Here is a 12,722-nt window from a genome sequence, read left to right as displayed (position 1 = left end):
GAGTGCCCACAAGTGGGACAGGTGAATCCTTTACTCTTGTTTGTGCTGATTATAAGAAAATATAAGAAGGTCCCCTAAGCCCCTCTGCACAGCCCCTGCGTCACTCTTTGACCAAGACCTTTTCAACACACCATATTCCACACCTTTTTTGCCAGAGGCCTTTTTCGTGTTTGCATCAAATTCACTAGAAATGGGCCTGTCTGGGTTAAGTATTATGTTACTGTTTTTCCATTTATTCAGTTTGTTGGGTATCTGTGTTGTTGTTGTTGTTGTTGTTGTATATATAGACAGGGATGCTACATTTATGTACTTTCATTGGTATACTTGAGTTGTCAAATCTTACGCAGGTGCATATTTTGTCCAGCAGTGGGCGTCGTTAATCTATTTCTTTCTCCCCACGGGTCTCTTACCATGTCTTACTAGCAAATAGTGTGTTCACAGCACGGACGGACTTATTTTGGTCACAAAATTGTGTTTTTGCAAGAACTCAAATGATATCTTTCCATAATTTTCAGAGGACCTTCAGATTTCACACTGGACCCTGGCACTCGTTAAGTTTCGGGAATGCCTTCGCGGGTAGTGTTTGATTCAAAACGTGAAAACTGGCAACAGTGTTGTTCAGAATATCATGTTTTGCTGAAAGGTGCCATATTTTAGCAAACCAACTTTTTTTTTTAGTATTTGGGATGTAATATTGTCTCTAGTGCCTCAGTATACGTGAAATAAAAAATAAAATCGTCCACGCGTTCGTGAGCTCCAGATTTGTGAGCTTCTGCCGAGAGGCCTGAAATCAGGTCATTGGAATTTCTCAAGATGATTTACGTCACTAGCGAAGATCTTCGCCAAAATATGGAACCTTTAAAGCACAATTTTTCTGCTTCCATGGAGCTAAGGCAATCCAAAAGTATTCACCCACTTAATTTCACACTTGATGGGTGGGCAGACACTCCACAAAGACCCAACTGTTTTCGATACAAAAAAATAAATACATCTATTTTACATAATATATGCTCTTTAAAATATGTTTTAACATTAATACAATCGTAAATTCATTTATAGTTTAAAATGCTCCCCATGATCTGCCCGGTGAGTCTCGGGACTGAAATATGAATAAAACCACTAGATAGAGCAATTTCCTCGGAATAGAAGGGAGCACATTATTATCATGGGATACAAAAAATGGTTTTCATATTAACATAAACTTGCACAAAAAAATGTCCGTATTTTAAAATATTTTTAAATGTTATAAAATTGTATTTTATAATTCCTGCAGATTAGCACTTTTTTATTATTATAGTATTAATCTACATCACAGGTCAAACTGGTGGCCCGGGGGCCAGATCCGGCCCGCCACATCATTTTGTGTGGCCCGCGACAACAAATCAAAATTGCTCATTGCGTTCTGGTGTAATACCATCGAGATATTTGCAAGCTTTCAAAACGGGTTCGTCATCAATGTGTTGTGTATACTGTATGTAATAAGGTAATCTTTCATTTATATGGAAATGAAAGATTGCCTCATATATGATGATCCACCTGGGTGACGTTGACAGTGGGAGGGCACGTCAACTGAAAAAGTGGAGCGACTGCAGTGACGATGATCCGTCACCCTCCTCCTTTTCCTTTCTCCCTCTCTCTCTCTCTCTCTCTCTCTCTCTCTCTCTCTCCACCCTTAAAGAGGTGCCCCGGCCAACGGGGCTCGGACTTTCTCCTCGGGCAGAATCAGCGCGATGAAGAGCAGAACCGAGCCGGCACCATGCGCTCCAGGCTCCCGCGGACCGGCTGCCTACTGCGCCTCGTTGCACTCTGCATCGTCCTGTCGCACAGCGCAGCTTACTTCGGGTCAGCACAACTTTTCGCCTATTGCTTGAAAGTGTTTCGAAAGGCTCACATCGGGACATGCACGTGTTAATTGTGCATTTTGAATTCAGTTGGGCACAAATGGTAACTTTCCCTTCACTGCTGCGGTGTGACAGTCTTAGGGCAGGTCTCTCCGCGCAACTTGGTGTTGCTGTTTTGGTGGTTGGATGTAGTTTTATTGCTGCTGCGTTATCTTTTTGTATAATTTCCTGCTTTTCATTATCTCCGCAACAATGATAAAAGTCTATTCTGGTATTGCTTGAAATCTAGCTTTCATGCCAATCCTAAATCATTTAGAACTGAGCTGAGTTTTTTTTTTTTTTTTTTTTCCTGCGTAAAGTGCCTCGAGATAACAGTTGCTGTGAACTGGCAACAAATGATTATCAAATTGAATTGAATGCCAAACAAATTAAATAACCTGAAAAAAAATTACACATACATGAACAAGCGAACTTAAAAAAAAAAACATTTGAAAAATTTCCCCATTGAGGAATTGCCACATTTTTAATCAGGAAAATATTTTTTGATATTGTACAACACTGATCACTAGGTATACAGTAATTCAAAAACTATTTTAAGCAATTTCTATTATATGAAAATGTAGGACTGGTTATACCAATACAAAGAATAAAAGTTTAGTTGTTTTTATTATGAAAATATTTCAACAAACTGTATGCTAGTGAATTTAATCAGTATGATAAAAAAAAAAAAAATTAATACTGTACAATGTTAAAAGTTTTTATGAACTAAAATATTTCATCTCATGGTACTGTTTCCAATTAGTAGAATACATTTTTAAACTAAAATCTTTCCTAGCTTTTTTATAATACCTAAATATTTAAAACATAATCACAGATTAAAATCATCATACTGTAATACCAAAATAGTTTTTTACAATCCTGATTTAAAAAAATCTACTGTTATCATATGGAAATATTTTTTAACTGATTATTTGTTTTAGACATAATACATTTTTTAAATAAAATCCCTTTATTACGTAAATATTTTACAAAGTTTTAATTTGTCATACTGATTAAAATCAGTACACTGTAAAACAAAACAAAAAAACTATTTTAGTTTATATTAACAAAAATTCTGCGTTTTATTATATGAAAATATTTCAACAAACTGATCTTTTGTTCTACTGATTACATAAAGCATAAGACATTTAAAAAATAAAATGTTATGTTACATACTTTTATTATGTGAAAATCTTTCAACCAACTGTAAGAAAGTATTTGAAAATATTTTAACAAACTTACATGAGTAGTTCAGCTTTTAACGTGTGGGGTTTTCCTGTTGTTTTCTTTTGAATGAAATGTGTCCATGTCTAGACTGACAGGACGGGAGCCCCTGGTCTTCCTGCCGGGCCCCTTCTCCAACGAGCCGGCGACGGGCAAGTCCCACCTGAAGCAGTGCGAGCAGATGGTGCTGTCGAGGCGGCAGAAGAGGCTGTGCCGACGCGAGCCCGGCCTGGCCGAGACGTTGCGCGAGACCGTGCGCATCAGCCTACTCGAGTGTCGCTACCAGTTCCGCAACGAGCGCTGGAACTGCAGCCTGGACGGCCGGGTGAGCCTCCTGAAGAGAGGTAAGACCGGGGTCGAACCTGTGACCTCGGGAGAACGTTGCCGTGTCTCTTCCTCTGCCCATCACTCAAGACATTTGACACTCGTGCAACAATTCATTGACGCTTGGCACAATCGCAATATTCGGTACACGTGCACTCAAGTGCCGTCAATCGAAAATTCAGTTCAGTATTCAGTTAGTACTGTAACATGTTTTCATGGTGGTGCTGAACTGATGCGGAGCTGTTCCTAATTCTATGGATAACATATTTAGCTACATGGGACAAATACAGTACAATTGCAAGACGACTATAATGAAATCCTCAAAATTATCAAACTGAGACGCCAAACCCTCGCACACATTAGACCGCGTAGGCCAAAAAGCTTGGTAATTAGACGTTGCCCACCTGTTTTCTGTGCCTGCTTCCGATTGGGCTCATTTGAGCGAATTTTCTAGTAGGAGATCGTCAAAGTGGCGGCACGGTGCCCGACTGGTTAGCACATCTGCCTCAGAGTTCTGAGGACCCGGGTTCAAATCCGGCCTGGCCTGTGTGGAGTTTGCATGTTCTCTCCGTATCTGCGTGGGTTTTCTCTGGATACTCCGGTTTCCTCCCACATCCCCAAAAAATGTATGGTCGGTTAAGTGAAAACTCTAAATTGCGCGCAGGTGTGAATGCGAGTGCGAGTGGTTGTTTGTTTGTATGTGCCCTGCGATTGGCTGGCGACCAGTTCAGGGTGTACGCCGCCTCTTGCCCGAAGATAGCTGTGATAGGCTCCAGCATGGATGGATGGATGGATTTTGCAGTTCGCCCAAAATGGCTGCTTCAAACCAACAGGGCTGATGTCCTGGTCAATTTCAGGCATGGTTCCTTGAGACTTTTTTGTGCATCCTGTTATGATAGACATGTCCACTAAATTTCATGTTGACTGGTGAAACTGGTGCAGGAGGCTCATTTTGTCTAACTTTCTAGGGGGCGCTATTGAGGGAGATTTGGGAGGTTGAGCAAAAATATATACATTTTCTCCAGGATTCACATGCTTGCAAAAAACCTTTCAGGGATGTTTAGACAACCAAAAAGGCCACTAACTTGTTGAATAAATAATAAATACAACTATTCCAAGAGAGTAAATACACTTTTCCGAAAATTCTACTTGTGCTTTCAAGGTATTGATCTACTAAATGTATTTACGTGGACTTTGGTGGTATGATGCACTCAACTTTAGGAACCTTTCTCCTGTTTTTACAGTTAATCAATCAGTCCTCAATCGTTTTGAGTCAAAAAGAAAAAAATTCTTGCAGCTGCAAGTTGAGCTTCAATCAAACAGGACCGGTACATATGGATATCAACATGTGGGATAGATGAACAGGTCAGCATGGAAGTAATGAGGGAGTGAGAATGCCAACAAATGGCGGTGATGGTGGTGGCGGCGGAGACTTCTGAAGCCCCATGTGGTTATTTTTATCCGCCCAATTCCCAGAGGAAAAGGGTGGCGCGATTGCTTGCTTTCATGTGGGAAAAGGCTGTGTCCTAGTCAAAATAATAATTAATTGCATCAAAATAGACACGCCCGCTGATAGCTCGGGGGCAACGAAATAACTGTGTGACACGGAGGAGACAGGTCAGAAGAGGATGACATGACAACACGGCGAATGCTTTGTAAACATTTGGGCGTACAAGCTTCTTCAAGGGCATTTGGTCTTTTTGGGGTGTTTAACGGTACGACTGCAATAACAGTTGGGTATGTAGCTTAGATTTAAGGCCATGGTTTGGGGTGCATTCAAAATGCAAATACTTGTAATAAATGTTGTTTATATGCCATTAGTCTATGGGGGCAAGAATTACTAGCTTAGAAGAGCCAGCCCCCTGTAGCCGATGCTCGTTAGCATAGCACTAGAGCTGCCAAAGTTTAAGCGTTAACGCATGATTAATCACCAACAAATTATTGCATTAATCATGTATTCACTCAGAATATTTGGACCGCATGCGCTCCTTTACCTTAACCGCGGATGGATATTTGAAATGTGGTGCTGGTTGCTAGAAGGTCAGTTATCAGGTCAATGCTTACGCCAGTGCAAAGATAAGTGAGGAGACCCCAACATGTGTGCTTGGCAGAAAAGTTTGTTTCAAAAGTCACCTCGATGGGACTTTCGAAAAATAAAAACAAAGGTAATTTGCAAATCGTACAGCGCTGAACTCCCGTCATCAATGCACAACACGTTTAAAATACCATCTGAAAGCAAAATGTGGTACTATGTGTGGCATATTTGGCGTCCGAGATAAATCAAAATTCCAAAGTATAATTAATCAGATTATTATTATTTTTTTTTAAATTAATCGATTGACAGCCGTACTTAGCGCCTAGATTTTCCTTTGTGGATCCCGGTTAAGATGAGAAAGCAGGGAGGCCGGGTGGACTGTTTGGCACGTTTGACGTGCTGCCAAAAGCATATCATTAATCAGGACATCTGCGAGCCAGAGGCTGAGCTGCACTGTATTTCTTGACAGTACACTTCCCCTCCCTTACCCAATATGCTCCTGAACCTGAAAGTTCCATACTTAAAAATCTGAACACAAGGAATGTTGCACTCCTAAAGACTAGCATGAACACAGTCATATGTTAACAAAAAGCCCTCATTTCATCATAACCGCTAGCTAGCAGGCATAGCAACATAGATCAACATTTTAGTAAGGTCACATTTGTGCTGTGACTCGTTGCGTGAAATATACCCATTAAAACATTTCAGAGGGCAGTTACTTAACAACCTCTGTGGCAACTTGGCTCTACAGCGTCGCATAGTATAAAAAAGACAGTGAGACAGTCTTCCAATGACATCTTTCAATTCATTGACTGTTGTAGTTTTTGTGGTGTAAACCTCCCCCCCCCCCCCCCCCCCCAAGATAATCCAAAAAATCAATTTGTGTGAGGACTGGGAAACTCTGTCTTTGCACTTATATGAAAATTTCATACTTCAAGGAGCACTTTATGACAAATGTGCTTTCTTTAAACGTTAATCATACATTTGCATTATTTATGGTTATTTTCAGATGAAAAAAAAAAAAACGATTAGTAAAGCGCAGTCAAAAAATGAATTGCATTTTTCAATCAATCAAATCAAAAATTGTAAACTGAGCATGCCTTCTTTGATGATAACGTATTCTTCACTGCGAAAACTAGTTCAATGCATGCCGTTCGTAAGCTTGAAACGTCTGTAAACGGAGGCGAGGTGACTATTTGCTAAAGTTGTTCGCACATCCAAAAGCATATCACTTGCCATGACGTCTGCTAGCGAGAGACAGATGTATTTGTTTACGGCGGGAGGGCGAGTTAGCAGGAACAATAATTGAATCAGTACGCCGTATGAAATAAAAAAATGTATGGGGCACTGTTTGACTTGCCCCGAGTGTAAAATCACCACTAAATCTTTTTGCTCCGGTTTGCTCCAGCCTTCAAAGAGACGGCCTTTCTCCTGGCGGTGTCGTCGGCTGCGCTGACCCACGCCCTCGCCAAGGCGTGCAGCTCGGGCCGCATGGAGCGCTGCACCTGTGACGACTCGCCCGGCATCCAGCACCGGGAGGCGTGGCAGTGGGGGGTGTGCGGCGACAACCTCAAGTACAGCACCAAATTCCTCAAGAGGTTCTTGAGCCAGAAGAGGGTCAGCAAGGATCTGAGGGCTCAGGTGGATACCCACAATGTCAATGTGGGAATTCGGGTGAGTACAAAGTGCCCCAAATAGTGCAATTTAATCCTACAGATGCCATGAGAGGATGCTAGAAAAGGTTTTTAGCTAAAGAGACGAGAGTCGGAGCCAGGTGTTCTTAGGCATGATAAAGCTTGCTGTGCGGGCCGACTGCAAATTAAAGGTCTCATATCGCAGAGGGAGTGATTATAACAGTGGCCTCTTTTTTAATATACGAGCAAGCATTTTTTTCCATGTACTAAATCAGTGGACTCGCCATAAATCCTGCCTAATGTTGGTAACCACCGCTGTGGCGCTCTGAAATTGACAAGAAGCCCCCGGGGATCTTTCACCCTAGACAACAAAGCCAAACAAAACAGGAAGAAGTAAGGGCATAGCTATCTTATCTGAGTTGAATGTTTTCCTCACTTTACACCGATGTGGTCTGAGAAGCGAGCATGGTCTCCCAGCCACCCACCCAGCTCTCAGTAATAGTACTCTGAAGCCCCCTGAGGGTTTCATACCTGTAGAGGGAGGAACTAAGCAGAACTTTTCAACCTCAAAGTACCCTGAGGCCTGTCGGACTAACCCCCATGCTATCTGACCTGACTCTGGCCCTCACCAAGACAGATGGCTGAGTGATGGTGCAAACAAATCAGGGGTACCCCTCTTGAGCTAGTTTTGGGGGCTGCTTGGTTTAAGTCGGTTGCGTGAGCAGGCGGTACCGGGAGGCGGAGAGATTCCAGCGTTTGCACCATGGGTCCCGCCATGTCTCGGGCTTGAGGAACGAGACATGCAAGGCAGACAGTACTAGTCGCAACAGAGCCCGAGCTGTCCGAGTGAGAGATGTGTGCCAAATGAAATACGACAGTTGCCCTCAATCCATTATGTTCGAGTTAGCACCGAGTTGAGCTGAAACATTCTGAAAAGGTGCAGCCGACCGCCTTCAGGAAACCGTCCACATCCGTGCAGATAGACCTCCCAGATAAGATGCCAGGTAATGAATCAAAGCTAGAGAACTGACATCTCCCTGTTTTTTTCCCCTCTCCCCCCTCCTTCTCATGCTGTCTGTCCAAGGCGGTAAAGAGCGGCCTCAAGACCACCTGCAAGTGTCACGGGGTTTCCGGCTCTTGCGCCGTACGGACTTGCTGGAAGCAGCTGTCTCCGTTCCACGACACGGGCCGGCTGCTCAAGTACCGCTACGACACAGCCATGCGGGTTCTGAGCGTCACCAACGTGGCCACCGGTGAGAGCGAGCTCGCGGGGCCGCGTCGCCACAGCCAGAGCCTGCGTACCACCGACCTGGTCTACCTGGAGGAGTCGCCCAGTTTTTGTCGGCCCTCACGCTATTCAGCGGGCACAGCCGGACGATCGTGCGCCAAGGACACTAGTTGCCAGAACCTTTGCTGCGGGCGCGGCTACAATACGGCCATGCGCCTCACCAGCCTTTCCTGCCACTGCCAGGTGCGCTGGTGCTGCCATGTGGAGTGCCAGACGTGTGTCCGCGAGGAGGAGGTCTACACTTGCAAGAGCACATAGGCCTTGGGACCCTGAGGAACACTGAGTTCCCCTGGAAATGTGGCAGAAACTGATCAGGCCAGCCACATAAATGTATTCTGCTGAGGCGCACTTTGGAACATGTCCTTTTAGATCTATGCTTTGTGCAAGCTAGAGTAATAGTGTTTGCCAATCAATACCCTAGCATTTCCCATATTTAATTGATCATTCCAAACAATTGTTATCATCCCATTTCTATGGCTAGATTACATTACGCTACCTAGCTACAGCCATTGAGAGTCCAGCAAATTGGGTAAAAATGTACAACTCAAGACTTGCTTCCACCAAGTGGTACAGTTCGATTCAGTTTGTCTCGCTACAATTTCCATCCATCCATTTTCTTTACCGCTTATCCTCACTATTGTAGCGGGCTGCTGGGGCATACCCCAGCTATCTTATCTTAGGGCGGGAGGCGGGGTACACCCTGAGCCGGTCGCCAGCCAATCGCAGGGCACATAGAAAACAAACAATCATTCGCACAATTTAAAAACAGAAAATCCCTTATTGGGGAGTGTTGTACAGATGACACGAGCTGTGTGAGCTACGTGAATAGCTTGAGAACACAGGCCAAGCCCGCCACGCTGTAAACAACGATGGAGGACAACCAGAATTTGGTGTCATTTTTTCTTGACACATGGATCAGTTGGGGTTGTTTTAGTATCCTAAGAACTTTTACCGTACTGGAAGAGGTTGGTAGTATGTGGAAAGTATAGCATTACATAAAAAAGCAAGACCACTATGACCTTTTTTGTTGCTTTCCAAAGAGCTAATTGTACTGTTGTCATTAGTCTATTGTAAAAATTATTTGCACCACTTCAATCACGTTGCTATCTGCCGGTGTGGGTTCGCTAAACAAATACAGTCTGTGAAAAGATTTTTTTTTTACTTTTCTGTGACGGTTTTTCCTATATTATTTTTGTCTCAAGATGGTACATCAGACAGGATAGTAAAATTTCTATTAAGCTGTGCTTCCACCAAGTTGAATTCAGTTAGTCACACTACGATTTGGAACAGAAAATCCTATTTGGTGTGTGTAGGTGAGATGGCCTTCCACAAAGAAAAGATTTGTTCTCTCTTAGTGGCATGAATTATTTAAAAGTACTGTAGCTACCGTAAAATTATAGCATAAATTAAAAAAGCAAGACTACTACTTCATTTTTCATTGCTTTGTAAAGAGCATATTTACTTTTCCACTTCCAACTTGACACAAGTCTTGTGTGTCATACTGTCCTCATTGGTCCGTTGTACATCCAGATCATAAACCACACAGGAGCGTTCATTGTACGTCAAATAAAAACATTTGGTTAGCCTTACGTAAATAATTTCAGCTTAATTTGCTGTGTTCCATTGCCGTTTCCTGCCTTCATCCACACCACTAGGGGGTAGCGCAATTCATCCAACTGGTTTGTGACAACAAGAACTAGCGCCGAGATAAAACATGATATCACGCAGCCTTTCTGTTAATCTCCCTTGATTTCGAGAACGCTGCACATTTTTCTGTTGTGCTGGTTGCTCTGAAAATTCCCGAGCATTTCAAACAGGTACTGGACACTATTTATTGTATTTGATCTACTACTGCTGCTTTTTGTACTTTACGCTTTGATTGAACCTACCTGTCTGTCTTTCTTGTCTGCTGTATTTTATTTTATTTTTTATTTTTTTTATGCCAATTAAGGGTTAAAGCACTACTGCTGCTCTGGGTATGTGCAGTATATTCAAAACAAAACAATTGATGGTAGGGAGTTTTTTTCTTTTAAAGGAACACTGGAGGACATTGCGTGCATGTACAGGATGATTATTGAACCCCCCCCCCCCCCCAAAAAAAAAAAAAAACACGCTGGCTCTTCAGTTGCTCTTATGGAAATGTTTATGGAAATCTCTGTGTGGAATGAATGTGTGCTGGAGCCTACAAAAAGAACTAAAAGGGGGTTAACATTGTGGGGAACAACAACAATGCTTTAAAGTTTAACATTGCCCTAGAGAATAATTTGTTATTGTTTAAAGTGTAATTTGACCACATCTTTACTGTAAATGCTTTCAAAGTGGCTCCGTAATTGGCCTCCCTATTTTCTCTCCCAGGTGCAAATCAGAGAAAATGGCCACGTGGCGCCCCCTCATCCTGAAAAGCAAAGTGTCCATGTGTGCAGGTCAAATGGGCCCAGAAGTCTGTGGGAGTTTGTAATTAAAGATCATTTGAATATAACTCACATCAGGGCTCATATAGTTTTCTACCTCACCTTTTTTCCTCTTTTTGCCTAATAACATGGCCGTGGATGAGCGGCGTTACACTCTGATGGAGAAAAATGTCTTTTGAAATGCTTGTAAAGTTTCCTTTGAACCTGGTCATGTATCTTCAAGTAAAAAGTTTCTTATTTAAAGCATATAAATAAATGAACAACTTTTGATGAGAGACCGTGTCACTGATGTCAATGAGTAACCCCTCCCCCCCCCACACACACACACACATTAGCATTATAGTGGTAGACATTTTGGCAGGAGACATCCCGACAGGTGTTGTGCCTACGGCCATCCGCAACACAATGATGATGATGATGACCACACCGAGGACCATAATGCTGAGGAACGTTGCATAAATAAACAAACAAGAGTGGGTGACCCGGCCATTTATGTCTGATTAAGCATGAGTCAGAAACTCATTTTGCACGCTGTTTTTTATGAGCGCCTGCTTTTGATGTCGCTCTCTAAACGCAGTGATTATGCCTTATTATTCCTCGTAAGCACATCAACAAGAGTCAGTTGTAGTGAGCAGAGGTAGGACAAATTGTTCTCCATTGGCTGAAGTTACAATACCCACTTAACTAGTTATCAAATACAGTTTCATGCCAGCTAAAGCACTCACTCACTACTCACAAGAATGCTCTAAAGTTATAACGAGGAGCACACAGTTCACCTGGCACTAAATACGATTCCACACCCAGTAAAGAACTACTACAGAAACACTGTCTTACCACTCACTTCAATATTCGAAAGTTCAAGTTCTAACGCCCACGTCAGCCGCCATCAAATATAGTGCCACATCTGCTAAAGTGCTACTAAATCTTTCTACTGACAACAGTACTCTAAAGTTGAAGTCATAACGAGGAACATTCACTTAACACGGTACAAAATATGGCTCCACACCTGCGAAAGCACAACTAGTTCTTACTATTCACAATATTCTGAAGTTGAAGTTATAACGAGGAACACCCAATTAACATGGTACCAAATATGGTTCCTGCCCTGCTACATTGTTAAGAGGGAGGTATACAGAAACAATCTGTCTACTGTTTAATGAATTACTCTCACGTTGAAGTTCAAATGAGAAACATCAACTTATCGGGTTACCAAATATGGTTCCACGCAATTAGTGCTTTAATTCATGCAAGAAAACATGGTCTCACTACAATATTCTACAGTTAAGGTTCTAACACCTACTTTATCTGTTACCAAATATGGCTTCTTGCTACTTTAGAATAGATAGATATCGTCATTACATATGATTATAACAATTTTATATAAGCACAACACTTCACTTTGAAGCCTGTCTACGCCACAGAATTAATTCCCCCTTCCTTCAAATCTGGAAAGTCAGCGAGCACCTGAATGAGTCATTTTTCTCTCTGGTGCCAGAGGTTAAAGAAGTTCACAGACTAGCCCACTAGACAACCAGAACAATGTATTATAATATCACAGATCAATATTTAACTTTAATCGACGTGACTGTTGGATAAAGAAGGAGATGAGAGGCATGCTTTTTTTTATTTTTGGGGGTGGGGGTGATGTTGGACATCAAGGAGAAAATGAAGATGGAGGGATAGAGACCCCTGTTAGGCACCCCCACCCCCCTCCCCCACACACAGAAACACACACACACAGACACACACTTTTCTCATGCAGCTTGTTGTTGTTGTTTTATAATGAACTCCTAAAGCCTTCATTTCCCTTCTGCAGCCTGAGTGGAGAGGGCGCAGAAAGGGGGCTTCGGAGTCTACCGCCGGATTCGCACGCACATGCCCCCAGGGTGGCGGCTTTGTGCAGGGGTTGGAGGTGGTTAGACGCGG

At 42.6% G+C, this 12,722-nt stretch overlaps 1 protein-coding gene across 2 annotated transcripts; it reads left to right on the top strand.

Annotated features, from left to right (window-relative positions):
• The first annotated feature begins 1,643 nt into the window (after window positions 1-1,643).
• wnt9b (wingless-type MMTV integration site family, member 9B) lies at window positions 1,644-11,051 on the top strand. 2 transcript variants are annotated; one of them, XR_009770075.1, is made up of 5 exons: window positions 1,644-1,842; window positions 3,195-3,448; window positions 6,872-7,137; window positions 8,182-10,202; window positions 10,741-11,051. XR_009770075.1 is itself a non-coding variant. In XM_061700497.1 (4 exons), exons 1-4 carry the CDS (start codon window positions 1,757-1,759, stop codon window positions 8,641-8,643), a joined length of 1,068 nt encoding a protein of 355 aa, XP_061556481.1. In that variant the 5' UTR covers window positions 1,644-1,756; the 3' UTR covers window positions 8,644-11,051. The 2 variants fall into 2 exon arrangements, 1 of the variants encoding a protein (XP_061556481.1); XM_061700497.1 differs by having other exon boundaries at window positions 8,182-11,051.
• Window positions 11,052-12,722: the final 1,671 nt, after the last annotated feature.

This window comes from Phycodurus eques, chromosome 16, assembly GCF_024500275.1.
Source record: "Phycodurus eques isolate BA_2022a chromosome 16, UOR_Pequ_1.1, whole genome shotgun sequence".
Lineage (NCBI taxonomy): Eukaryota > Metazoa > Chordata > Actinopteri > Syngnathiformes > Syngnathidae > Phycodurus > Phycodurus eques.
This window is presented reverse-complemented; position numbering and strand designations above follow the sequence as displayed.